The sequence below is a fragment of the Bos indicus genome, chromosome 3, assembly GCF_029378745.1.
Source record: "Bos indicus isolate NIAB-ARS_2022 breed Sahiwal x Tharparkar chromosome 3, NIAB-ARS_B.indTharparkar_mat_pri_1.0, whole genome shotgun sequence".
In the NCBI taxonomy this organism is placed as follows: Eukaryota; Metazoa; Chordata; class Mammalia; order Artiodactyla; family Bovidae; genus Bos; species Bos indicus.
In genome coordinates, this window is record NC_091762.1 from 15,539,554 (window position 1) to 15,562,586 (window position 23,033).

General features: G+C 52.3%; 3 protein-coding genes across 8 annotated transcripts; all 3 read left to right on the forward strand.

The window, feature by feature from the left end:
- The first annotated feature begins 2,437 nt into the window (after window positions 1-2,437).
- CLK2 (CDC like kinase 2) lies at window positions 2,438-11,250 on the forward strand. Of its 5 annotated transcripts, none has more exons than XM_070785144.1 (13): window positions 2,438-2,598; window positions 4,237-4,406; window positions 5,154-5,379; window positions 6,037-6,121; window positions 6,475-6,541; window positions 6,718-6,834; window positions 7,634-7,800; window positions 8,676-8,770; window positions 9,396-9,525; window positions 9,626-9,708; window positions 9,872-9,951; window positions 10,125-10,215; window positions 10,717-11,250. In XM_070785144.1, exons 2-13 carry the CDS (start codon window positions 4,237-4,239, stop codon window positions 10,900-10,902), a joined length of 1,497 nt encoding a protein of 498 aa, XP_070641245.1. In that variant the 5' UTR covers window positions 2,438-2,598; the 3' UTR covers window positions 10,903-11,250. The 5 variants fall into 5 exon arrangements, with proteins under 5 accessions (XP_070641245.1, XP_070641240.1, XP_070641224.1 ...); XM_070785139.1 differs by having other exon boundaries at window positions 2,439-2,598; window positions 6,034-6,121; XM_070785123.1 differs by having other exon boundaries at window positions 2,441-2,598; window positions 5,151-5,379; window positions 6,034-6,121.
- A 454-nt stretch (window positions 11,251-11,704) lies between these two features.
- On the forward strand, window positions 11,705-16,131 carry SCAMP3 (secretory carrier membrane protein 3). Its single transcript, XM_070785154.1, has 9 exons — window positions 11,705-11,981; window positions 12,317-12,394; window positions 13,038-13,160; window positions 13,245-13,365; window positions 13,837-13,965; window positions 14,402-14,561; window positions 14,671-14,772; window positions 15,267-15,384; window positions 15,679-16,131. The coding sequence occupies exons 1-9, from the start codon at window positions 11,916-11,918 to the stop codon at window positions 15,823-15,825; spliced, it is 1,044 nt and encodes a 347-aa protein (XP_070641255.1). The 5' UTR covers window positions 11,705-11,915; the 3' UTR covers window positions 15,826-16,131.
- A 139-nt stretch (window positions 16,132-16,270) lies between these two features.
- ENTREP3 (endosomal transmembrane epsin interactor 3) lies at window positions 16,271-22,725 on the forward strand. 2 transcript variants are annotated; one of them, XM_070785108.1, is made up of 12 exons: window positions 16,271-17,691; window positions 17,879-17,935; window positions 18,134-18,244; window positions 18,351-18,470; window positions 18,631-18,738; window positions 19,290-19,465; window positions 19,593-19,692; window positions 20,026-20,095; window positions 20,351-20,896; window positions 21,493-21,561; window positions 21,664-21,917; window positions 22,010-22,725. In XM_070785108.1, exons 1-12 carry the CDS (start codon window positions 17,467-17,469, stop codon window positions 22,181-22,183), a joined length of 2,010 nt encoding a protein of 669 aa, XP_070641209.1. In that variant the 5' UTR covers window positions 16,271-17,466; the 3' UTR covers window positions 22,184-22,725. The 2 variants fall into 2 exon arrangements, with proteins under 2 accessions (XP_070641209.1, XP_070641216.1); XM_070785115.1 differs by having other exon boundaries at window positions 19,293-19,465.
- Window positions 22,726-23,033: the final 308 nt, after the last annotated feature.

The window sequence follows — 23,033 nt, forward strand, 5'->3', positions numbered from 1 at the left end:
TTTTATGGAACAGGTCTTTCTCTTCCATTAGATTATGGAGCTCTGAAGAACAGGAGCCTTACACCTGACACAATGCTGAACACAAAGTGGACACTTGGTAAATGGTTGTTGAATGAATAAGGGAAAGTGTTCATGGAAGAGGAAGTGAACTACACTTCCTCCTCACCTCTTTATTATCCTTCCTCATCTATTTTAGGAACTTTTTCTAAACTATTTCTGGCCAACTGATGTAAGCTCCATCTGATTATCTTCCATCCTGGCCCCCCTCTGATATTTCTTTACTTGAATATAGTTATCCTCGGGTTATTTTTTTCATTTCCCTTCAGTTCAGTTCAGTTCAGTAGCTCAGTTGTGTCCAACTCTTTGCGACCCCATGAATCGCAGCACGCCAGGCCTCCCTGTCCATCACCAATTCCCAGAGTTCACTCAAACTCATGTCCATCAAGTCGGTGATGCCATCCAGCCATCTCATCCTCTGTCGTCCCCTTCTTCTCCTGCCCCCAATCCTTCCCAGCATCAGAGTCTTTTCCAGTGAGTCAACTCTTTGCATGAGGTGGCCAAAGTACTGGAGTTTCAGCTTTAGCATCATTCCTTCCCAAGAACACCCAGGGCTGATCTCCTTTAGAATGGACTGGTTGGATCTCCTTGCAGTCCAAGGAACTCTCAAAAGTCTTCTCCAACACCACAGTTCAAAAGCACCAATTCTTTGGCGCTTAACTTTCTTCACAGTCCAACTCTCACATCCACACATGACCACTGGAAAAACCATAGCCTTGACTAGATGGACTTTTGTTGGCAAAGTAATGTCTCTGCTTTTGAATATGCTATCTAGGTTGGTCATAACTTTCCTTCCAAGGAGTAAGCATCTTTTAATTTCATGGCTGCAGTCACCATCTGCAGTGATTTTGGAGCCCCCCAAAATAAAGTCTGACACTGTTTCCACTGTTTCCCATCTATTTCCCATGAAGTGATGGGACCAGATGTCATGATCTTCGTTTTCTGAATGTTGAGCTTTAAGCCAGCTTTTTCACTCTTCTCTTTCACTTTCATCATTTCCCTTATTATTGCTCAAGTCCTCCTATAGCGTGTTTAACTCACCTAGTTTTTCTCAATGCCTCCTTCTTTTTCCTTTTTATTTTTTAATTCAGTAAATTTACACTTCTCATATATTATGTGTAAGTACATAACATAAAGTTCTCAAATTTTCCCTTCTTTGGCACTTGATTCTCCATCACTCCATTTTTCAAACCTTACCTCCACGGCGATGCCCCACTCCTCTCCCAAAAGTGCATAGCTTTTGTTCAAGAGGAAAGGTGGGAGCCCTCTTTGCTGTGGTTAGGTTGTCGAACTGCTTTTTAAGAACTGAATATTTAGAGGCTATGCTGGAGAATCACACCACATCACAAGCCTCAAAAAGTTAGCAGAGTGGCGACATCCCGTAAACGACAAGTCCTTCTTTTCAACCTTCAAACCTATCAATCCTAACAAAACAAGACACAGAAGTCTCATGAAATAGGTAAAAGATTGAGGAAAACTACGGAAGGACACCGCCTAAATTAAAAGACACTTACTCCTTGGAAGGAAAGTTATGACCAACCTAGATAGCATATTCAAAAGCAGAGACATTACTTTGCCAGCAAAGGTTCGTCTAGTCAAGGCTATGGTTTTTCCAGTGGTCATGTATGGATGTGACAGTTGGACTGTGAAGAAAGCTGTGGGCCGAAGAATTGATGCCTTTGAACTGTGGTGTTGGAGAAGACTTTTCAGAGTCCCTTGGACTGCAAGGAGATCCAACCAGTCCATTCTAAAGGAGATCAGTCCTGGGTGTTCATTGGAAGGACTGATGCTAAAGCTGAAACTCCAGTACTTTAGCCACCTCATGCAAAGAGTTGACTCATTGGAAAAGACTCTGATGCTGGGAGGGGTTGGGGGCAGGAGAAGGGGACGACAGAGGATGAGATGGCTGGATGGCATCACTGACTCGACGGACGTGAGTTTGAGTGAACTCCGGGAGTTGGTGATGGACAGAGAGGCCTGGCGTGCTGCGATTCATGGGGTCGCAAAGAGTCGGAAACGACTGAGCGACTGAACTGAACGGAAGGACACTAGGTGGGGCAGCTCTGCCCGGTAATCCCCGGCGACTCTCTCCCCGCCCCATGAACTTCCGCCCCCAGCAGCTCCTCTGCTCCAACGGGCCGACGGCAGCGAGATACGCGAGGACGCGCAGGCGTGCGCGGCCCTGGGGTGGGGGGGGGGGAGCGGAGCCCAGGGGTAGCTGGGAAGCGACGCAGGACGTGCGTACGTGCTCGCTCGCGGTGGCGGCGGCGGATCGGAGAGGCCAGAGCCGGAGACCGAGCAGGGATCGGGCCCCGGGCGGGGGCGGTGCGAGCGGCGCCAAGCGAATCCTGGGGGCGGGGACGGAGCCGGGGCGGGAGGGACTGGAGCGGAGCCCGGGAACTAGGCGGGAGGTCCCAGGGTCTCGGGTTGGGGGGGTGGAGCCGCACTTCGTCGCCGCGGGGGTGCCGGGACTCCGGCCGCAGTGCCGCCGCCATCACGGACTTCCTGTGGGACAAGCGCACGGGCCTCGCCGCCAGAACGGTGAGCGCGCGGGCTGGCGGGCCGCGGGGCCGCGCGGAAAGATGGCGGCGACCGTGGGGCGGGCGGAGAGAAGATTGGACTGGGGGCAAGGGCCCCGGACGAGATTAGGAGAGGGGCTGAAAAGCCCCATTCTAGAGCCCCATTTCTAGGGGCTGAAACCTGGAAAGTGGCAGAGGTGCAGTGTAGGAAGATGAGGTGGAAGGTCGACCTGCCTTAGATGTATTTTGGGAAGACCAGTAGGGAAGTTGGGAGAGATCAAAGTAGGAGAAGGAGTGATGGAGTGCGAATAGGAGTGGTTTCAGAGATGAGAAAGAGCAGAATATCAAAGTTGGACCAGAGAACCGTCGTGTCACTTGGAGGGTAAGGAGAGAGTTTGACTTCAGGAGTGAGTTCTGGATTTTCTAAGTGAGAAAGGGGAAAAAATTGATAAAAGAAGTTGAGAAAGGTTGTAGGCTGGAGATACTTGGGGGATGGGGAGAAGGAAAGCCTGTGAGGAACTTTGGTGGCAGTGTGTATGTGATAAGATGACATTTGTGTGGCTGTCCTAAGCACACTTGGATTACCTGTTAGAATAGTGTGTTTGCATCTTCTTGGTTGTCTTAAGCACTATTGGGCCAAGAATGAATCGAATGCCACCCTCCTCCTCAATTTGAGAAGTAGCTCAAAATGGGAGCCAGATGTTGGAGCCTCTTAAGCCTTTTCTGCACCTAATGCTGAAAAACCCCCACCCACCCAAGAAGACTTCTGTCCCTGCTATCTTTGGATTTATCTCATTCTGTCCTCCTAGTCTCATCTTCCCTGATTTTGACTGACTTCTCTCTGATTCTTTCCTTGAAGGAAAAAAAAAGAGTTTGTGCATCATGCCATTTCAATCCAATCACTGAAAGGTGGCCAACTTAGTTTACTGGTGCTGGTATTAATTAAACATCAGTTATTCTGTACTTAGTAAGCACAAAAGAGGGGAGGCTGGATGTGAAGCTGACTGCAGCCTGGAGCCTCCTGTATTGTATTAAGACTATGGGAGATTTGGCCAGTGATGTGAGAAATGATTGAGATAGTTCAAAGGGCCAAACCCAGATTCCTGAAACTTACTTATATTTGGTTTACACAACTATACCTGGAAACCTGGGAAACTGGATTCCTGCCCTCAGGACATGGATGGCCTATTTGGGGAGATAATCTACACTTTGAGTAATTGTAAAACATTTGTGATAATATTGTATAGTAAATCATATTCTCTTTGAGTTGTGAGGAACTCAGAATGCCACAGATCTACCCTAGATACCAGCCAAGGATGAATTGTTGCAGTCTTCGTGAGTTGCACAGTCTCACCTGTAATGAGCTGTGGCCCAGACCTGAGTGTCATCATGAGACCCTGTTTGAGGAAGATCAGAACAGAGCAATGAGCTGAGTAGGAGGAAGATTCCTAAAGTTTTCAACCAGAGTTAGTATACTACTTTATCAAGGAGAAATTGTAAGCCCAGAGGAAGACTGAGGAGTTGTGAGTGGTTTAAAAAAAAAAAAAAAAGTTGGAATTGAAGAACAGAAAACAGCATTTCTAGGGCAGCCAGTCCTTGGAGGGGATTTCGGAAAACTCAGATCCTGCCCCTACTATTTCTCCTTTCCCTATCCTTACAGATGCCTCATCCTCGAAGGTACCACTCTTCTGAGAGAGGCAGCAGAGGGAGTTACCACGAGCATTATCGGAGCCGAAAGCATAAGCGACGAAGAAGCCGCTCCTGGTCAAGCAGCAGTGACCGTACGCGGCGGCGCCGACGGGAAGACAGTTACCATGTCCGTTCCCGAAGGTGAGGCTTCAGGAAGAAAAACTCAAATTAGACCCACTCACTTATTTGTTTATTCAACAAAGATTTATCAGTTTCAACCTAAGTAGTTAATATTACGTGATGCTTAACCCATTTACACTGTGGTGTTAAGAATGTTATCGTAGAGGAAGTATGTTTGAAAGGGGCTAAGGAAGCCTCCAGCAGGTTTGATTGCAGTGGGGCAAGATGTATAAATCAGGGAAAACTTCCCAGAGAACGTGGCATCTAAGCTTGCCTGAATGACAAGAGAAGTGTTGTAGGCAAAGGGAAAGCAAATGCAAAGGACTAGGAACTTGAGATGACTTATCAGTTAATAGATAAAACAGAGTTAGGTCTCCATGGTTTTAATAAGTCAGCCACATGTTCAGTGGAAGGGATGGGTTAAGGATTGTTTGGAGCAAAGCTGCATGTCAGTCAGAAATGGCTTGAGAAAGAAACAGCTCTTCATGCCATTACATCTCTGGAGGAGAGGAGGAGGCCCTCAGGAGGAGTTGTCCCGCAGATGTCTTTTTAGAGGTTACGGTGATGTGCAGATGTGGGGATCATCCTCTGTGCTTAGTTACTTCACTGCCCTGGCTCTTGTTCCTCTCAGAGTGGCTTGAGTGTGTGAGAACTACTTTTCTCACGGTACTGCTTTTCCTCAGTGAGGGGGGACCTCGTTAAATGGTATGGCAAGGACTGTGACCTGAACAGATGCACCTAATTAGGATGTGTGTTGTCCAACAGCAGCTATGATGATCGTTCATCCGATCGGAGGGCGTATGACCGGCGATACTGTGGCAGCTACAGGCGCAACGACTACAGCCGAGATCGGGGAGAAGCCTACTATGACACAGACTACCGGCATTCCTATGAGTACCATCGGGAGAACAGCAGTTACCGCAGCCAGCGCAGCAGCCGTAGGAAGCACCGACGGCGGAGACGGCGCAGCCGGACATTCAGCCGTTCATCTTCGGTGAGTGCTAGCCCAGGCCCTTCCTCTCCCCACTCTTCTTCAGCCCTCTGGGACCCCGGTAAGTGAGGAACATTGGGGCATGAACACTGAGGTGCTCGCTTGGAAGCTCTCCAGCTCTTGGAGGGCCCTGAATCTGCTTCGGAGGTGAATGGGCACAGAGCATTTGTGAATCCCCGTGCCCTCCCTGGCATGCTGGGCTTATTGTGTTGGGAGCAGCTCTTCCACCCCCGAGAGGCCTCCATTTTCTAATGGGGACCTTGCTTTTGAACAGCCTTTTTCCCCCAAGCCCTGGACTCTGGCCCCCTCAGCAGGTGGGCTTGGGTGGGAGCAAGGGGAGACCTGTGCCTGCCTGGAAGGGCACCGTGTAGAGCATGGGGTTGTGGGTGACATTGGCAACAACACCACTTCTCCGCTCTGCCCGTGCCTCTCCCCGTTCCCATTTTGGGTTTGGGGACTTGGGATTGCGCGCCGCTCTCTCTTCTCACCCCGATCCGCCTTACTGCATCTGACGTGTTCCCTTCCACTGTCCCCCATCATTGTCTGTCCCCCCTGGCTGGGCGCCTGTGACCGGTGACCCCTCCACCACCCACCCCGCCTCCCTCCGGCCCCCGCTCCGACACCTGGCTTGCTCCGACCCCCCCCGCCCCCCGACAGCAGCACAGCAGCCGGAGAGCCAAGAGTGTAGAGGACGACGCTGAGGGCCACCTCATCTACCACGTCGGGGACTGGCTACAAGAGCGATGTACAAGCCAAATCGTAACAATCCTATAGCCTGTAATGGTCCCATAGCCATCCTAACGTCCTGAGCCAACCCAAGCCACAGCCTCTTTTGCCTTTTCTCAGTGGTGTTGTTTATCTGGGTGGTTTGAGTTGCTGTTGAGAATTGACCTCTGCTGTCCACTCCCAGCTCTCATGGCCCCTGGGTTAAAGGTGGTGGGAATCACGCAGGGGTTTTCTTCCCCTGTGACCATCTGTATCTGTTCCCCCTTCCTTCATCTCCTCACCCCAGATTGCTGTGCCCTTTTTTCTTCAAACTGAACTCATTCCCCACCCTTTCTTCCCCCCTTCTCCCCCACCCTGCTTTTTTCATTTCAGATGAAATTGTAAGCACCTTGGGAGAGGGGACCTTCGGCCGAGTTGTACAGTGTGTTGACCATCGCAGGTAAATGTCAGCCCATTCCAGACTCCACACCTGCTAGCCATAAAGAGGTAGTGAGGGTTATCTGGGGCTTTTTTTGGTTAATGAGCCAAAGATAGGATTTCTTAATCCCCAGGCAGCCCTGTTCATTCTTAGATATTCTTGAGATTCCAGCAAAAGCCTTTCCTGCCATCCTGTAGGGGTGGGGCTCGGGTTGCCCTGAAGATCATTAAAAATGTGGAAAAGTACAAGGAAGCAGCTCGCCTAGAAATCAATGTGCTGGAGAAAATCAATGAGAAGGACCCTGACAACAAGAAGTAAGCGGTGCTGGAATATGTGGGGCATCTGAGAGGCTACACCTCAAGACGGGAAAACCTTCCCAACATGGACTAGACAGGCAGAGGAGTTGTAGACTGTCTCATCTTCTGTTCATCATCGTAGAGTAGTAGAACATTACTGTTACTGAAAGGAAGGAAGGAGGGGCAGGAAGGGAGGGTCTGTGACATTCTGTAATCCATTCCCCTTGTTCTGAGGACAGTTAGATTGCTCTGCAGTTGAACTCCAACTCAGGATGACCTTTGTAGGAATGTGCCCTGGAAATGGCCCTAAGACTGAGAATCAACATTTTTCATCAAAAAAGTACTTTAAATTTTAATAGAACTATGCTGATGAAGTTGCAGGTGTTTATGTGTAGTCTTTCTGTTCACACACATTGCATAATGTAAAATTTAAGAGGATTACTGAAAGACATAAGTAGGTGTAAACATGGGCCCAGAGATGGCTGATGGTGAGTGAATTTCAAGAGCGGGAGCTGGGGTCGTGTTGATGGAGTGGCAGTTTGACAATTCAGGGTCCACACTGGAGCCTGGCACTCAGCAGCTCCTGTTTAACTATTTGAAATGTTGCAGGAAAATGGTTTGAAGTTTGTCAAGTAGTACTTCTCTTCCTGGGTCTGCCAGAAAGGCCATTCTGTAGTTGAACTGAATTTTCTTGGTGATAATAGCTGGCATGTTTTTATCCAAGTATGTGCAGTCAGCAGCAGTAGTCCTTCTTTGTTGGAGGGGTGGTGGACAGATGGGAGCTCATCAGACATCCCCCTTCCATCTCTTTTCCCAGCCTCTGTGTCCAGATGTTTGACTGGTTTGACTACCATGGCCACATGTGTATCTCCTTTGAGCTTCTGGGCCTTAGCACCTTCGATTTCCTCAAAGACAACAACTACCTGCCCTACCCCATCCACCAAGTGCGCCACATGGCCTTCCAGCTGTGCCAGGCCGTCAAGTGTGAGTGGGGTGGGCCGGGGCGGACTCGGGGCAGCCCTTCCTCCACTGGACCTCTCTGGTCTCAGTTGTACACTGGTGAAGCCCCTAAACAGTCGACTCGATAATCTGCAGTTCTTCTATTCACTGTCGTGTTGGCATCTCTTCCTCTTCTGACTTAACTCCTTCACTGTTGTCATCACTGATGGCTTCTCCTCCACGTTCAACCTAGCAGGAGCTAGAAAAGAAAGCATTTGAAGTCAGAGCTCTTAATTACCTCTCTTCTTCTTCGCTCCCCTTTGGGAAAGTCAGTCAGGCACTAAGCACAAGGAGACAGACAGAGTCCTCGAGCTAGAGGTTTGCATTCATCTGGAGTTGAGGTGCCCTCTGCTCTCAGCAAGCCACCTGGGAGCAGGGGGTAGCCAAGGCTCCAGGTTGAGAATTCAGACTAGTACATACATCCTCCTCAGTCATCAGAATAATACAGTTTCACAGAAGTAAATTCACAGGAGTCAGATAGACACACGTTAAAGCACAAAGATATAACTCATGGGGACTTCTGTGATAGTCCACTGGTTAAGACTCCACGCTCTGTTGCAGGGTTCAGCCCTTGGTTAGGGAAGTAAGATCCCTGCATATCACGAGGTGTGACCAGGGGAAGGAAAAAACCATAGCAAACCATCTTTATACATTGCTTGAGAAATATATATATAACTATGTTAATAAGCGTAGAGTTTGTTAGACTAGGCATTTCATTTGGAAGTAGAGCAGAAAGCAGCCAAGTGCTTCCGGACCTGCCTCCTCACCAGCTTTGAGCTAGGTGACCAAGCTTGGGGTCAGCTGGTAGTAGGTAATTCTGGCCACCTGGACCAACCCTGACCTGGCCTTCTCCTCTGCAGTCCTCCATGATAACAAGCTGACACATACGGACCTCAAGCCTGAAAATATTCTGTTTGTGAATTCGGACTATGAGCTCACCTACAACCTAGAGAAGGTAAGGTGGACAGGGTCTGTCCCTTGGCCAGTGCGCTCAGGCGGCCATCGCCACTTTGCCTTTTTCTTAGCCCTTTTTGTCCTCCCTTTTACTTTTTTCTCCCACACTTTCTGCTCTGGCTCTGAAAAAAACGGAATACCAAAATAGATGGAAAGGGAAAGATTTAAGATTTAGATTCAAAGAGAATTTGGAAGCAGAACTTCAGTTAACTTTCCTGTATAATGAAAATGCTTACAAGGTTCTTGGTTTGGTTTCTTTTCTGTAAGGAAAGCTCAGCTCTACTAACTGGAGATCAAGGGGATCTCAGCTAAGGAAGCTGTTCCTCACTTTGCTATCTGCTATATATTATCGAAAAACTGTATACCAGTCACTTAGGTATACTCTTCAGATGCATGCTATTCTATAGTTACTCCTAAATCCTCTTTCTCCCCCATTCCTAAAGTAATCTGATGGATATGGGGGAGGCTATAAAAGCAGAAGACATGTGTGGGAGCAGGCAGGAGGTCAGAGTTGGTTTTTTAATAAAAGGCTCAGAAGCACTTTAGAGAATAGCAGCAGAATCTTGGTCTGTTTTTTCTCTCAGTCTCGGTGCAGAGGTTCATGTTTTTCCTGCTTTGCCTCCTAGAAGCGGGATGAGCGCAGTGTGAAGAGCACAGCTGTGCGGGTAGTAGACTTTGGCAGTGCCACCTTCGACCATGAGCACCATAGTACCATTGTCTCCACCCGCCATTATCGAGCGCCAGAGGTCATTCTTGGTAAGAGGGGGAAGGACAATCTTGTCCAAGTATGTGAGGTGGTATGGTGGTGAGGGGGGCCCCGAGCCTCATAATACCTTTCCTTCCCATCCTTACCTAGAGTTGGGCTGGTCTCAGCCTTGTGATGTGTGGAGTATAGGCTGTATCATCTTCGAATACTATGTTGGCTTCACCCTCTTCCAAGTAAGTGGTTGGGTGTCTTATGAGACCACCAGGCGTTCTTCTACCTGATTTCCTTCTCTGCTGAGAATCTGCCTGCTCATTCCTCCACATTGTTTAGCTTCCTAACAGCTAGACCCCAGTATCCCTTCTCAGTCCCTTGCTCAGTTCTGTCTTTGTTTCCCAGACCCATGACAACAGAGAGCATCTAGCCATGATGGAAAGGATCTTGGGTCCCATCCCTTCCCGGATGATCCGAAAGACAAGGTGAACCTGGAGTGGGAGGAATGTAACCCTTCTCCTTTTCTCGCCACAGAATTGGTCTCTATCACGTTTTCTTTTGTCTTCAACACCTGGCTTGCCCTCAGCTACTTTCAGATGGGAGAAATCCCATAACAAGAGGAACCTCCTGATTCCTTAACTTCCCCCTTCCCCTCTAGGAAGCAGAAATATTTTTATCGGGGTCGCCTGGATTGGGATGAGAACACATCAGCTGGGCGCTACGTTCGAGAAAACTGCAAACCACTTCGGGTGAGCCGGACTGGGAGTGAATAGTGCCCACCACCCAGAGGTCCCTTCCTTCTTAAGGTGTTTTGCCCCTGGAATGCCTTTCACAAGCAAAGAGTTAGGAAACAAGGGGAGGAAAACTGAAAGAAGACATCTTTTGTTGATAGGAGAGAAAGGGAGTGGTTTTATGGAAGGAATGAGGTTAGACAGCCATTTATTTCTTGAGCCAACCAGAGAAAATAAACTGCCTTTGAAGAGCTTACATTTTATTGAGCTAAAGAAGATTCATGAAGTTGTCAAGGATAAAAATAAGTAGAACTTTCAGAGAGTATGACGGAATAATTGTGCTAGTGGGAAGGCAGGTTGAGCTGTAACATCAGAAATGGCCCTGGTGTGGTCCTAGTCAAGTAGCATCATATGGTCACGAGCAGAGCCTTGGTCCTTGAGGATTGAAAGCTAGGGCCTTGAAGAAGGCGGGGCTTACAAGGCACCGTGCCTCACCTTTTTCCTGCCCTCCACCACCAGCGGTATTTGACCTCAGAGGCAGAGGAACACCACCAGCTCTTCGATCTGATTGAAAGCATGCTAGAGTATGAACCTGCCAAGCGGCTGACCTTGGGCGAAGCCCTTCAACACCCTTTCTTCGCCCGCCTTCGGGCTGAGCCACCTAACGCCAAGTTATGGGACTCCAGTCGAGATATCAGTCGGTGACGATCTGTCCCTGGGCACCCCTGTGTCTCTTAACAGCAGTGGGTGTCCAGTCCAGGACACTGGTGCTTTTTTATACAAGAGAACAGAGCCGGAGCTCACTCCTTCCTCCTGGCTCCCTATGTACCTGTGAATATGTGAAATAGTGTAAATATGAAAGAACTTGTACCACCGCTTCAACCCCTGCCTTGTACATAATGCTATTCCATCTCACACTCTTCCCACCCTCACCTGCCCCTTCAACAGCTGAGTTGGATCTGGGCAGAATGAGGTAACCAGAAGGCATCTACACCATGTTTTATAAGGAATTTTGTACAGTCTTTGTGAAATAAAATGATGTGCTTCACCCGACCCCCATCCCTGGAGTTTGAGGTTTGGAGGTGCTGGGGTGGTGGGATGATTAGATTGGCAACGAAGGGAGTCCCATCTTACCCTTCAAAATTAACCTCAGGCTACCAGTTTATCTGAGCGATGGGTGGGTAACATTTGACTGTAAGAAAGGGTTGTAAAGTTAGCACATATTTGATCTGGAATAATGAGGTTTGGGAAAGAGGTTCGGTTAGTATAGCTGGGCCCCAGGGTAGGGTCAGAAATGCAGATAAAAAACTTCCTGAACTGGGCTCCTGGGATACCGCCACCACCGGTCTGAGGACTCCCATCATACTTCTCTTGCGAAGGCTAGGACGGATCGCGATTCTAACGCGAGGCCTACTGGGATGTGTAGTTCGTTAATCGAAGGAAGTTACGTCGGGAAGGGGCGGTACTTGGCTACTGAGACAGAGTTAGAGATGTCACGTGGGGTACTTCCTTCTTTTCCTTTATTCGAGACGCAGGCGCAACTCGCTGCTGCTGCGGGGATCCTTGTGACCCTTCCGGTCGGTACAACCAATCCGTGCACGGGGAAGCGGGGCGGACCGAGAAGAGCGGAGCGGAGGGAGCTCTGAGAGCCGCTGCCGCCGCCACTGCCGCGGCAGGGGCGTGGAGGGCAGGGGGCGGCCCAAGCCGAAGTTGCAAACATGGCTCAAGGCAGAGACGGTGGAAACCCTTTCGCCGAGCCCGGCGAGCTTGACAACCCCTTTCAGGTGACTTGCGCCGGCCTCTTTTAGGCGGCTGGGGTGGTTTCTCGGTTCTAGAGGGTCGGGCTAACTTGTATTCCTGTTCGTGACATTTGATCCGAGAAAGGGCCGCCACGTGGGTGTGACGACGACTCCAAACCAGTGAGCATCCTTGGGGGGCGGGCCCTGCCCCTTAAGGCGCTGGTACTGGTAGTGTGGGGTGAAAGGTTGGGGGCAGATATATTGGGACAACAGCGTGGCCCCAAGCTGCAGTTCTTGGAGCCACAGCAATTGAGAAGAGGCCCCTATGAGTTCCCGCAGAGGCACCAGGTGCCAACTGAGCCGCAGTTCTCTGCCCACAGGACCCAGCTGTGATCCAGCATCGACCCAGCACGCACTATGCTACTCTTGACGTCTACAACCCTTTTGAGACCCGGGAGGTGAGATTCTGGAGAGCACAGGAAGCCCGGGAAGGGTAGGGTATGCCAACAAGGCCACTGTGTTGAGGTCCAGGGGACGTTTCTGCACGCAAAAGAAGGAAGAAGCACCGTGATCTTGGCTCCCTGGAAGAGGCCAGTCTGCCATGGGATGCCTAACCCATCTAAAGACATCAAGGCCAGAGATCTCAGTTTGAGTTCTAAATGTCAGTCTTGGGATTACCTGGATTCTATCAGGGCCTGATGAAGACCCTGTCTGGGGAGGCTTTTTTAAAGATGAAAAGGGATGGGCTTGGTTGGAGTTGAGAAAACAAAGTATGCTTAGGTACACAATTAGAAAGCAAGGGATGAAGAAAACTAGACCTGGTTGTCTCACTGGAATATAAAAATGTAAGAGTTTTTTAAAAGTTTAAGGAGGTTGATTTCGTAGATGAGTGCTTTGAATCTTGGCTAAGGAACTTGATGTGAGGGTAGCTGGAAGTTATTAGAGAGTTCTATGATATAAACACAATAATTAGCTTTCTAATTGGGGGAAGGGCTGCCACTTTAGGTAATGAGTTTTAGGTCTAAAGGTATTCAAGTAGACTCTAGCCTCCTGTGTTATGGGGGACTAGATGACGCTTAAGGTCTTTTCCAAACTCAACAGCCACCAGCAAGCTATGAGCCTCCTGCCCCTGTTCCGATAGCTCCACCCTCAGCTCCACCCTTGCAGTCCTCAAGAAAACTCAGCCCCACAGAACCCAAGAACTATGGCTCCTACAGCACCCAGGTAGGGGGGCGTATAGGTAGGGGTATGGGGAGAGGGCATCCCTGTGGTTCAGGACTCACATTTCCAGCTGCTCTTACTGGGCAGGCTTCAACTGCAGCAGCCACAGCTGAGCTGCTAAAGAAACAGGAGGAGCTCAACCGAAAGGCAGAGGAGTTGGACCGAAGGGAGCGAGAACTCCAGCATGCTGCCCTGGGCAGCACAGCTAGTAAGTGGATCCTTGATGGGGTTGCGGAGGGCATCTGACAGCTTTGAAGTCTCAAAAAAGGAGCTCAGAGCATGGGCACTGGAGCCAGATTGCAGAGTTTGAATTTGGGTGCAGTGGCTTATTAAGGATGAGCTCTTAGGCAAGTTACTTAATCTTGAGTGCCTCAGGTTCCTTACTTGTAAAATGAGAATAATGTTTGTACCTGTTTAACAGGATTGTTGTGAGGTTAAAGTTACATAGATAACTATATAGTTATATAGATGCCCAAATCCTGGGCATAGTGGTTAGAAGTTATAAGCCATAGTAAACAAAAGTCATAATAAACACTACTAATATAATTTTTCCTATTTGCTCTTGTCTTCCTGAACTCTCGAATTGGAAATAGAAAATCCAGGGGTAAAAGGAAGGGGGAGTGATTTGTTGGTCTCTGTCTTACTAGTGGGACCCTCCTGCTCTTTTTGTGCCTTACAGCTCGACAGAACAATTGGCCTCCTCTACCTTCTTTTTGCCCGGTTCAGCCCTGCTTTTTCCAGGACATCTCCATGGAGATCCCCCAAGAATTTCAGAAGACAGTATCCACCATGTACTACCTCTGGATGTGTGAGTAGTCAGAAACCTTTTTGAAAGAAAAGTATGGGCAGTAAGTTGTACATCATTCCTTTTCCTGGAGCTCACTCGCCCAGAACTAGATACTTTGAATGAAGTATCATTGAAGGCTCATTTCTCTGGCATTTTCCGGATTACTCCTTTTACAGTACTCAGAACTTATTCTCCAGTCTTCTAGTAAATGTACGTTCTTGCTCTCTCCCCCTTCTCCTTGTCCATATGCATAAATGTATTCTGGATCCTTTTAAAAGTCTTTGCAAATGGGATGACACATAGTTGAGATTTGCTGGTTGTCTCCCCTGTTGAGGATCCTGTGAAGGTGGAAGCTGCTTTCCTTTCCCTACTCTGCCGCATTCGGTGAGGGTTGTGGGGTGGGTTTCTCGGAGAAGGAGCTCTCACTGACCCATCATCCTGTCCCTCTGACCCTTAGGTAGCACTCTGGCTCTTCTTTTGAATTTTCTTGCCTGCCTGGCCAGCTTCTGTGTGGAGACCAGCAATGGCTCAGGCTTTGGGCTCTCTATCCTCTGGATCCTCCTCTTCACTCCCTGCTCCTTCGTCTGCTGGTATCGCCCCATGTACAAGGCTTTCCGGTAAGAAGGGGCAGTGGGGATGATGGCAGGGAGGGGACTTGGAGGGGCCCCTTTCTGCTCCTACAACCCTGATTCTTTGCCTACACTTCCCATTCTTTTCTCTTTGCAGGAGTGACAGTTCATTCAATTTCTTCGTTTTCTTCTTCATTTTCTTCGTCCAGGATGTTCTGTTTGTCCTCCAGGCCATTGGCATCCCAGGTTGGGGGTTCAGGTCTGTGAGACTGCAATTTACGCTAACCCCTTCCTCCCACTCTTTCTGATCAAGTCAGCATTGGGTACTGGAGTTGTTCAGAAAAAGGAACTGTGGTTTTAATCCTTGGGAGATGCTGGTTTAATAGGGGTACAGGACACCCTCCATGATAGAGAGCTCAGACAGTACTGTCGACAGACAGATTAAGGGAAAGCTGGCTGGACATGCTCAGTCTGAGGAGGCTTCCTGGAGGAGACATGTTTACACATGTTGAAGAGGAAGCATCCTCAACAGAAAGGTCTGTTTGGAGTGAGGATGTCTGGAAGAGCTTGGAGAGCTAGGATGGTTCAGAAGCTGAGATTAAACTAGTTTGGGACTGTAGTGCATGGCAAGTTGCCAGACCCACAGGGAAACGGCCCCTGGTTTGATGAAGACGGGACCAGTGGAGAAGCTGGAAGGACTGGGACCTAACTGAACAGTTCTCCTCACTTCCGTGTATTTTCTCCTCCTTACAGTGGCTGGATCTCTGCCCTGGTGGTGCTGAAGGTCAACACAGCTGTAGCTGTACTCATGCTGCTGGTTGCCCTGTTCTTCACTGGCATTGCTGTGCTGGGAATTGTTATGCTGAAGCGGGTGAGGGGCTGTAGGTGGGGCCTGGAGAGTGATATCACGTGTCCCTGGGGACTTGACTGGAACATTCAGGAGCAACTGGGGAGGGCCAGGCAGATGGAAGGATTCTCAGCTAATGGACCTGAGCGGCGGAGGGCGGGGGTGGGGGGTTGTAGGGTATGTGTGCGTGTGTGTTGGTAGGGAGCCAGGAAGGAAAAGCTAGAGCTACAGGCTGGTGAGTGGTCGTGATGGTATTAGATTGGAGTGGGATTAACAGTGGCTGGAACATGCTGTAAAGTCTGTGCTTTCTACTTGCAGATCCACTCTTTGTATCGCCGCACAGGTGCCAGCTTTCAGAAGGCCCAGCAAGAGTTTGCAGCTGGTGTCTTCTCCAACCCTGCGGTGCGAACCGCAGCTGCCAATGCAGCCGCTGGGGCTGCAGAAAATGCCTTCCGGGCCCCGTGACCCCTAACTGGGATGCCCTGGCCCTTCCACTGAGGGAGGCGACTAGCCCCCATCCCTGAGGTCTCTGGGACTTTGAGACATCACTGTTTGATGTCTCCACTATAGTACCCCCAATCATACAACCATGACTGCTGAACCTGACTTAAGGGTGTGGGGAGCCCACCGTGACCCAGTCACTGCTTCCCTCCCACCCCTTGATCAGGCCACACTGCTGCCACAACTACACACCCGACCCGCTTCCCTCTGCTGTGCCAAGGCTGTTGCTTCGGTTATTTAAATAAAAAGAAAATGGAACTGGAACACAAATGGCCGTTTCTGGAATTTTAATGGGAACTAGGGCTTACAGAGTCCGGCACGACTGAGCGACTTCACTTTCACTTTTCACTTTCATGCACTGGAGAAGGAAATGGCAACCCACTCCAGTACTCTTGCCTAGAGAATCCCAGTGACGGGGGAGCCTGGTGGGCTGCCGTCTATGGGGTCGCACAGAGTCGGACACGACTGAAGCAACTTAGCAGTATCAGGTCTTACAGAAGATAAAGTGGAGGCGACTGGAGTGGAAGCTGAATTGTGGACTCTGGAGGGAAGGTCGGACCTGGCCTTAGTGTAAATGGAGAGCTGTGGCGGCGGGACAGCAGAGCCCACTGGCTGGCGCAGGAAGTGGGAGGGAAGTCCCCGGTTGGGCGTGGAATCGCGGAGCTGCTAGGGAACTCCGCTCTCCACCCCGCTCCTTTAATGACTTTCTCCTTTAAGAAAGAGCCGCTACCTCTGCTGGGAACGCAGCGGCCGAGGGGCGTGAGAGGCTGGGCGGGGCCCAAGTAGGCGGCCGAAAGCTTTAGCTCGGGCCCTGCGGGGCCGGAGCTCCGCGCCAGACCAGCGGGGGCGGGCAGCTCGCCCGGCCGTCCGCCCCATCCCTCTCTGTCCCTCCCCCTTCCTCTCCCCCTCCCTCTCCCCCCAGGGTCTCCGACTGGGACTACAACTCCCGGGGTGCACCGCGCTCGCCCTCGTACCACGCCCCTCCTCCCGCACCATCTCATCCCCCATCCCCCGTCTCCAGTCCTGGACCTGCTGCAGCCTGAGCTAGGGGAGCAGGAGCATGGTGGGAAGGGGAGTGGGGCTGGCGACCCTGGAGACGGTGGCGCCGCAGCCTCTCCCCACCAGGCGGCCTCGGATCCAACTGGACACTCTGAAGGCACACCGACCGCGCCTCTAGAGTCACCCCACGCCGACCCGACCCTCTTCTCTAGACTTCTTTCCCATCCTTCTCGCCTTTTACCCTCCCACCCTTCCCGGTTCTGGAACGTCTCCCTCTCTTCACTCCCGGACCGGCTCTTTTCGGCGCCCCTCTTCCCTAGGGAGATGCGATGAGCCGGTGCCCCCGCGTCCTCATCGCCGTAACGGGCACGGTGCCCGTCCAGTACCCGTGGTGGGGAGGGAGCACTCCGCGGCCCCTCCGTGAGGCCTCCCCCTTGGACTCCCCCCCAGCTGGAGTCCCTGGGCCATGCCTCAGGGGACCCAGCCAGGGGGTGGGCTCTAGAGGGAGGGGGGTGGAGAGGAGGAAGGACGAGGCCTTGGGCACCTCTGAGATGCTCCCAAGCGCCAGGGGGTGCCGAGCAAGGCTCAGGCAACCGGGCGGCAGGCATGATGCCCTCGCCTAGCGATTCCAGCCGCTCGCTGACTAGCCGGCCCAGCACTCGGGGCCTTACACACCTCCGCCTCCACCGACCCTGGCTACAGGCCCTGCTCACGCTGGGGCTGGCTCAGGTGCTCCTGGGCGTCCTGGTGGTCACCTTCAGCATGGTGGCCTCCTCCATCACCACCACTGAGAGCGTCAAGAGATCCTGCCCGTCTTGGGCTGGGTTCTCGGTGAGTTGGGTGCACAGTTGTTGGGTGGGGGAGGCTCCTTGGGCCCCACCCCTCAACACCAGCTGCCAGTCCAAATCCTGGCCTCTCCTGGTCCTCTTACTCCTTACAGAGCTGGGTACACCCTGTGGTGCGGGGCTCACCCAGGTGCCTCCCCTTCATGCTGAGCCTGTGCCCGCTTTATCCCCAGCTGGCGTTTTCCGGGGTTGTTGGCATCGTGTCTTGGAAGCGGCCGTTCACTCTAGTGGTAGGTGCCAGGGTCTGATGCCCACTGGGAGGCAGGTGCCTAGCACCTGAGGGGATGCCCATTTATGTCCCCAAGAAGGGAACTGACCCTTCCATTCATGTTGACCAGGCATAAAAGCCTGTGCTTGAGAGTGGCTCCCTTTGTGGTAGAGGGTATTTTGGGGGTCTCAGCCCTGAGTCTATGCCCTCTTTTCCCCAGATCTCCTTCTTCTCCTTGCTTTCGGTGCTCTGTGTCATGCTCAGCATGGCCGGCTCTGTTCTCTCCTGTAAAAACGCTCAGCTGGCCCGAGACTTCCAAGAATGCAACTTGGTGAGATCTGAGGAGGGAAAGCCTGAGTGTGCTAGTTGGGGGAGGTGTGTGGAACAGCTCGGCTTGTCCGGGCTCAGCCTGCCTCACTCTCTCCACTCTCACTCAGGATGGGAAGGTCTGCGTGTGCTGCCCCTCTGTTCGTCTTCTTAGGCCCTGTCCAGAGTCGGGGCAGGAACTGAAAATTGCTCTTAACTCCACCTGTGATGAAGCCCGAGGGGCCCTCAAGGTGAGCATGCACCCCATCTCCACCATTCCTTTCCCTCCCACCATCTTCCTGGCTCTGGCTCGCACTCTTGTGTCTCCTCCTGAGTCCTCACAGGCCCTGAATATGTGGGACTTACTGCACCCTAGGCTCCTCTCACATTCCTCTCTCTCGCCTTCCCCAGAACTTACTCTTCAGCGTCTGTGGGCTCACCATCTGTGCCGCCATAATCTGTACCCTCTCTGCCATTGTCTGCTGCATCCAGATCTTCTCCCTGGACCTTGTGCACACGGTGAGTGGGAAGCTGGGGTCAAGGCCAAGAAGGTAGGCTGGGGGCAGGGGTGTTTGTGTGCTGGGACTGGTCTTGGGGGGAGGGAATGGCTGCAGCTCTGGCTTTTGAGCACCAGGGGCTGTGGCTCACCTAATAGGCATGTTGACTGTAGGAATATTTAAGAGGGAGGGTGAGAAGGGGAATCACTGGGAGTAACAGAAATGTGTGATGTCAGCCCCAGGGCATTGGAGAATGGGACTAAAAGTTGGGCAGAGTCCAGAAGGTCTTAGATGGGGGCAGGGATAACGGGTTGATGGGCTGGTGGGGACAGAACAGAGAGTGATTCTGGGTGCAGAAGAGTCCATTAAGAGGAGGAGTTTCTAGATAGGCAGGGTAAGAGGTGAAGGTCCTCAGCTGGGGCAGTTAGAAGAGGAACCTGTTCTGGCAAAGGAAGGGGCCAGAACTGAGCTTCTTGGAGGGGGCAGGGTCAGAAAATGTAGAGGAGAAAGGAATGTGGGAATCAAGGAGCTGTGTTCCCAGAATCCAAGCTTGCTGACCTGCTTGCTCCCCAGCAGTTGGCGCCTGAACGCTCAGTCTCAGGCCCTTTGGGGCCTCTGGGCTGTACCTCCTCGCCCCCAGACCCTCTCCTGCACACCATGCTGGACCTGGAGGAATTTGTACCACCCGTGCCCCCGCCACCGTACTACCCCCCCGAGTATACCTGCAGCTCAGAAACAGATGCGCAGAGGTGAGGCCAAGCAGAGTCCTATTGGGGGAGCTAAGGAAGGAGACTGGGGCTGGGGCCAGATTGGTGGGGAGGGATCTTTTCAGAATAGTTCTTTTCCAGGCTTTGACCCTTTCCCTCCTTCTGCCAGCATCACCTACAATGGCTCCATGGACAGCCCAGTGCCCTTATACCCTACTGATTGCCCCCCTTCTTATGAGGCCGTCATGGGGCTACGAGGAGACAGTCAGGTGAGAGCAGGGCTTGGTGCAGGCTGGGGAGTCCAAGATAGAGCCTGAAAATCTGAGTGAGCTGCTGGTACTGGATAAAGATAATACTAGTTCTCGTGATCTAAAGCACTAGAACATCCACTGTCTCTTTGATCTGCCTGAGAAGGTAGTGAGGTGGGTGGGGTAAGAACAATTATTTCCATTTTACAGACGTGGAAACTGAGGCCCACATAAAGTGACTTGGACCAAGTGACAAAGCTGGACTGGAATCTAGGTCTCCAGAGCTCTGTCAAGCCTATGGGGTGGCCATGTCGGTGTGCAGGGCTGGATGCTTGACCCTTGTGTCTTCTGCAGGCCACTCTGTTTGATCCTCAGCTGCATGATGGCTCCTGCATCTGCGAGCGAGTGGCCTCCATTGTAGACGGTGAGCAGAAAGTGGGGAGGGTGGACCAAGACGGACGCCTGGGATAGCTGAGCTGGTGGGGGGCAGGGCAGAAATTAGACGGAGTTGGTGGTTGAGTGACAAGCGAGGGTTGGGTTTTCCTGGAATCCTGGACTTAGTGGTCTCCTCTGAGGTAACACTGGAGGCAGGCTGGCCCCCAAAGGGCTTGCCCTGAGGAAAGAGGCGCTGCCTCGCCTGGCCAGGCTGATGCTACCCAGCCGCCCCTACTGCCCACAGTGTCCATGGACAGCGGGTCTCTGGTGCTGTCTGCCATTGGCGACCTCCCGGGGGGCTCCAGCCCATCGGAGGACTCGTGCCTGCTGGAGTTGCAGGGCTCCGTGCGCTCCGTTGACTACGTGCTCTTCCGCTCTATTCAGCGCAGCCGCGCTGGCTACTGCCTCAGCCTGGACTGCGGCCTTCGGGGCCCCTTCGAGGACAGCCCCCTTCCCCGGCGGCCCCCAAGGGCAGCCCGCTCCTATTCCTGCTCTGCCCCCGAAGCCCCACCCTCACTGGGTGCCCCCACAGCGGCCCGCAGCTGCCACCGGCTGGAGGGCTGGCCGCCTTGGGTGGGACCCTGCTTCCCCGAGCTGAGGCGGCGGGTCCCCCGGGGAGGCAGCCGGCCAGCTGCGGCCCCTTCCCCCCGAGCCCCGGCCCGCCGCTTCAGCGATAGCTCAGGTTCCCTCACCCCACCGGGGCACCGGCCTCCTCACCCGGCTCCCCCACCACCGCTGCTGCTGCCACGGTCCCACAGTGACCCAGGCATCACCACCTCCAGCAACACTGGTGAGCCCCCACAAGGTTCAGGAAAGGGTAGGCACTGGGAGTGAGAGGGCCAATGATGCCCGCCAGGATTTGGGACATTACTGGGGTTTCTGAGGAGGCAGAAATTCTGGTTCACACCTGCATCAGACACTTATGTCACCTGTGAAAAACACACCAGTCAGTAGCTTAGTGGTTAAAAAAAGAGGATTTGGTTGTTCGAACCCAGTCTCACAGGCCCCAGCTTGGGTTACCTACTCCTTCCAGCCTCGGTTTCTCACCTGTAAAATGGGTATAATAACAGCACCTCACTGTACATACTGTGGCGTTACTGAGGAGAGATGCAGGTCAGATGCTTCCGCCCTGGCACAGAACATGCTTGTCATTACCATTATGTGCCAGGGACTGGGGAGGATGCAGCAGAGAGTGATGGCACCTTAGTCCCTGATTTGGTGGATTGTTCCATCTAGTTGCTGGCAGACATGGGCAGTAACAATGCCCCCTTGGTTGGGAGTGGGCTGTAGGAGCTGGGCTTGGGTTCTCAGGAGGGCGGTGAGATGGGTGGGGGTGTCTACAGCGCACTCGCAACTCCGTCTGTGTTTCTCTCCCCTCTTCTTCAGCTGAATTCAGGGACCTTTATACCAAAGTGCTTGAGGAAGAAGCTGCTTCCGTTTCCTCTGCAGATACAGGTTAGGCACATTGTTGGTGCCCAGGGGGTGGGGGATAGGGCAGTGCTGCCTGGCCTTTTCTGCACCTCCCATTCCACCCACTCTCCCTCTCTCTCTCTCCAGGGCTCTGCTCTGAAGCCTGCCTCTTCCGTCTAGCCCATTGCCCTTCCCCCAAGTTGCTCCGTGCCCGCTCAGCAGAGAAGCGGCGCCCTGTGCCCACCTTCCAGAAGGTCCCCCTGCCCTCGGGCCCTGCACCAGCCCACTCCCTGGGGGACCTGAAGGGCAGCTGGCCAGGCCGGGGCCTGGTCACCCGTTTCCTCCAGATGTCCAGGAAGGCCCCAGATCCCAATGGGAATGGAGCCCATGGGCATAAACAGGTAGAGTCAGGGGAGCCAAGGAAGACACCCAGGAAAGCCTGGAACTTCGAGTTAGGGGCCACACTGATGCTCTCTCCTGTGGCCCCATCTAGGTGCCCCGGAGCCCCTGGGGCCGGCCAGGCCAAGAGAGCCTCCACCTTCGCAGCTGCGGCGACCTGAGCTCCGGCTCCTCCCTGAGGCGTCTCCTGTCCGGCCGCAGGCTGGAGCGTGCTACCCGTCCCCACAGCCTCAGCCTCAATGGGGGCAGCCGGGAGACTGGGCTCTGACCCAGGTGTCCTCCAACACTGAACAGATCCAGATGAATGCTGGGGCCACAGTAGCCCTCAGCACCTCTTGCACTGGCTGACGCACAGAGAAACCTGCTGAACAGTCCCAGAAGTATCCATTTCCCTCCTACCTCTAGGGGCTCCTGCTGCTTGCCTCCGCCGTCTGACCTGGGAGAGTTCCTGTCCTGTGCTGCATGGGTGTTCAGGTTCTGGGGGGCATGCCTGTGCTTCCGGTGCTGGAGGAGGAAAATAAAGTCCAGTTCCTCCAGCGTGACAGTAACTCTGATTCACCAGGGGTTGTGGCCAGGGCACAGGCATGTCCCGGTTGTTTAAGCATAGGGGGCTGTATGCCTGTGCAATGGGGTGGTGAGGCATGAAGGGTCAGAAAAATCAGGCTGGCCTCTCAGCTCTACCACTTCTAACTGCATGACCTTGGGCAAGTTATTTAACCTCAACTGCCTGATCCATAGAACATTGTGAGGACGAAAGTTTGTAAAGCTCTTAACACACTAAGCGTTCAATAAATTTCAGTTTTTCCCTTCTCTTCTGGATCATTCTTTATCACCATTGAGATTTGTGCTAGCATCTCTCTTCGTTATGAAAACTCTCAAGACACCAATATCTATTTCCAGCTACCACACAGTATCTCTTCCCCTTTTCATAGCCAAACATTTTTTCTCTTCCTTCCTTCTACTCAAACATCCATTCTCTCCTCGCCCATCAGGCTCCTTCCCCTCCCTCTCCCTAGGCACTGCTCTTGAAACAGATTTTTCGGTAACCAAAAGAAGTATCAGACCCAGTGGCCGTTTCTCTGCTTGCATGCATTTCACTTGACCTCTAAGAAGCATTT

What these genes read in the sequence shown, in the direction of transcription:
- CLK2 (XM_070785123.1), top strand. Translation starts at nt 4,237, where the DNA reads ATGCCTCATCCTCGAAGGTACCACTCTTCTGAGAGAGGCAGCAGAGGG. An exon ending in TACCATGTCCGTTCCCGAAG is followed by an intron (nt 4,407 to 5,150) that starts GTGAGGCTTCAG and finishes GTTGTCCAACAG; the next exon opens with CAGCTATGATGATCGTTCAT. An exon ending in GGACTGGCTACAAGAGCGAT is followed by an intron (nt 6,122 to 6,474) that starts GTACAAGCCAAA and finishes TTTTCATTTCAG; the next exon opens with ATGAAATTGTAAGCACCTTG.
- SCAMP3 (XM_070785154.1), top strand. Translation starts at nt 11,916, where the DNA reads ATGGCTCAAGGCAGAGACGGTGGAAACCCTTTCGCCGAGCCCGGCGAG. An exon ending in ATGGCTCCTACAGCACCCAG is followed by an intron (nt 13,161 to 13,244) that starts GTAGGGGGGCGT and finishes CTTACTGGGCAG; the next exon opens with GCTTCAACTGCAGCAGCCAC. An exon ending in GAATTGTTATGCTGAAGCGG is followed by an intron (nt 15,385 to 15,678) that starts GTGAGGGGCTGT and finishes TTCTACTTGCAG; the next exon opens with ATCCACTCTTTGTATCGCCG.
- ENTREP3 (XM_070785108.1), top strand. Translation starts at nt 17,467, where the DNA reads ATGATGCCCTCGCCTAGCGATTCCAGCCGCTCGCTGACTAGCCGGCCC. An exon ending in ACTTCCAAGAATGCAACTTG is followed by an intron (nt 18,245 to 18,350) that starts GTGAGATCTGAG and finishes ACTCTCACTCAG; the next exon opens with GATGGGAAGGTCTGCGTGTG. An exon ending in CGTTTCCTCTGCAGATACAG is followed by an intron (nt 21,562 to 21,663) that starts GTTAGGCACATT and finishes CTCTCTCTCCAG; the next exon opens with GGCTCTGCTCTGAAGCCTGC.